Source organism: Lathyrus oleraceus, chromosome 1 (genome assembly GCF_024323335.1).
Source record: "Lathyrus oleraceus cultivar Zhongwan6 chromosome 1, CAAS_Psat_ZW6_1.0, whole genome shotgun sequence".
Classification (NCBI taxonomy): domain Eukaryota; kingdom Viridiplantae; phylum Streptophyta; class Magnoliopsida; order Fabales; family Fabaceae; genus Lathyrus; species Lathyrus oleraceus.
In genome coordinates, this window is record NC_066579.1 from 144,862,668 (window position 1) to 144,864,703 (window position 2,036).

At 36.3% G+C, this 2,036-nt stretch overlaps 1 protein-coding gene across 1 annotated transcript; it reads left to right on the plus strand.

The window, feature by feature from the left end:
• Nucleotides 1–731: 731 nt before the first annotated feature.
• On the plus strand, nt 732–1,307 carry LOC127096259 (uncharacterized). The gene has a single exon (XM_051034854.1). The coding sequence runs from the start codon at nt 732–734 to the stop codon at nt 1,305–1,307; it is 576 nt and encodes a 191-aa protein (XP_050890811.1).
• Nucleotides 1,308–2,036: the final 729 nt, after the last annotated feature.

A 2,036-nucleotide genomic window follows, 5' to 3' on the forward strand; every position in this document is an offset into this window, starting at 1 on the left:
GTACCCATCAACTGTCTGTATGGTCATCCAATTACGGACAATGTTTGATCAGCAATAAGGCACTCGACTCTACATCTAGGGTCCATAGTGGTTTTAGGTCGAAGGGTGGTATACACCATTATCACCATGAGAATAACTTATGACACTTTGCATAACATTATATATAGTATTCTCATAGCGGGTCAATCTAGTATAAATATTACTCTTAATATTCATACCTATGTTTAAGACTTGATAACTCCTTATCCATGATCCATGAGATGTGATCATCAGTCTATATACATAATAGTCTTAATGCTTTAATGTTATCCCACTTCACAATAAAGCTCGACTACGGATACTTTAAGAATAGTGTCCTTATGTTTAATGTGATCTCATGATTAAGTCACACTTGATATATTAAACGGACTATCTATTCCAGGGACTTTATTAAACAAACATAATAAAGAAAAAGCCTTTTATTATTAATAAATAATTCGATACAAGTACCAAAAGTATTGGCCTCTAGGGCTTACACCAACAAGTACATCAAACCACCTTATCTAATAATTAAGAAAAAATCAGTTCAGGACAATGAGGCAGGGATGTTTGCAAAGTTTAATAAGATGTTAAATACACTTCAGTTAAGTATTTTGTTCCATAATATTTTAGAACTAATGTCTAAGTTTGCTAAATTTATGAAGGCATTACTAAAGGGCATAAAACAGAAAGTGGTCAAGGAACAAGTAAACATGACGAAGAAGGAAGAGCTGACAGTGCCTCAAACATTGCCACCAAAGCTAAAAGACCCAGGTAAGGTTACTATCTCTTGTAATACTGGTGGAGTAAATATCCCACATGGCTTGTGTGATTTAGGGTCTAGTATAAATGTCATGCCATTGAATAAGGCGAAAGAATTGAAAGTGGGTAAGATCATACCGAGTAACATGACTCTTACTTTAGCTGACTCATCTGTTACTCACCCGCCTGGTATCTTACGAGACATGTTAGTACATGTTGATGGTTTAGTGTTTCCTGCAAATTTTATGGTAATTGATGCAAAAGGAGATTCAGGAGGGCTGATTATTCTCGGACGCTCATTCTTGGAAACCGGGAAAGTAAAGATAAACGTGGAAACGGGTAAACTTACCTTGAAGTTCAACAACAAAAAAATGGTTTTTAAGGTGTATGAATGGACACCGTATGTGGAGCACTTGAAGACATGCTATCATCTGGAGGTAAAAGGTAGTAAGGTTGACAAAGGAATGAAAACAGATGAATTGACCGACATGAGGGTATCCCTTGCGCCTGACGTGCCTTATGCATGAACCATTAAGCTAATGACGGAAAATAAGCGCTTGATGGGAGGAAACCTATTGGTAAGTATCTATTTTATTTTTATGTTAATTTTAATTCTTAACATGTACAATTGTGTGTTATTTTGCTAGAAGAGAAAACAGGTAAAAGAAGAGAAGACAAGAAAACAAAGGAGAAGAAAAGAAAAAGAAAAAGAAGGAAAAAGATGGAACCCTTGGAATAATCACGCAGGATATCATGCATTTGATAGGACTCTATCACCCGTTTGATATATGCATAACATGCACGATAAAGAGTCAGGGAAGAATTTGAGTACCGTTAACATTGCACGTATGATGAGGGCACGACACACGCGCTATGAACGTTAGAGAGAGACGTTGGAGATGACCGTTGCCATCGTGTGCGATGGATGTATAATGCATGCGATGGGCAACAACTAGTTGACCTATAAATAATGATTTTTTAAATCACTTTCACCATAACTTTTTTCCTTCGCCTTATGCTTTTCACAAATTCATCTGAGCACTCTCTACTTGATTCTTTTCTTTTTCTCTATGCAATGTTGTTTTTTTGTGTCGTGTTACTGTAAGTACTAATAGCTTCAAAGAGAGGAAGATTGTCAAGAGGTACATCTCCAAGAGCTACCCCTACTCCTAATGCTTCTACCTTCCCAATTTTAAGTTTATGTCTAAGGCTCATGCTAAAAAATACCTCAAATTAGTGGATTACCATATTGTGAG

Coding starts and splice junctions, on each gene's coding strand:
- LOC127096259 (XM_051034854.1), top strand. CDS start 732: ATGACGAAGAAGGAAGAGCTGACAGTGCCTCAAACATTGCCACCAAAG.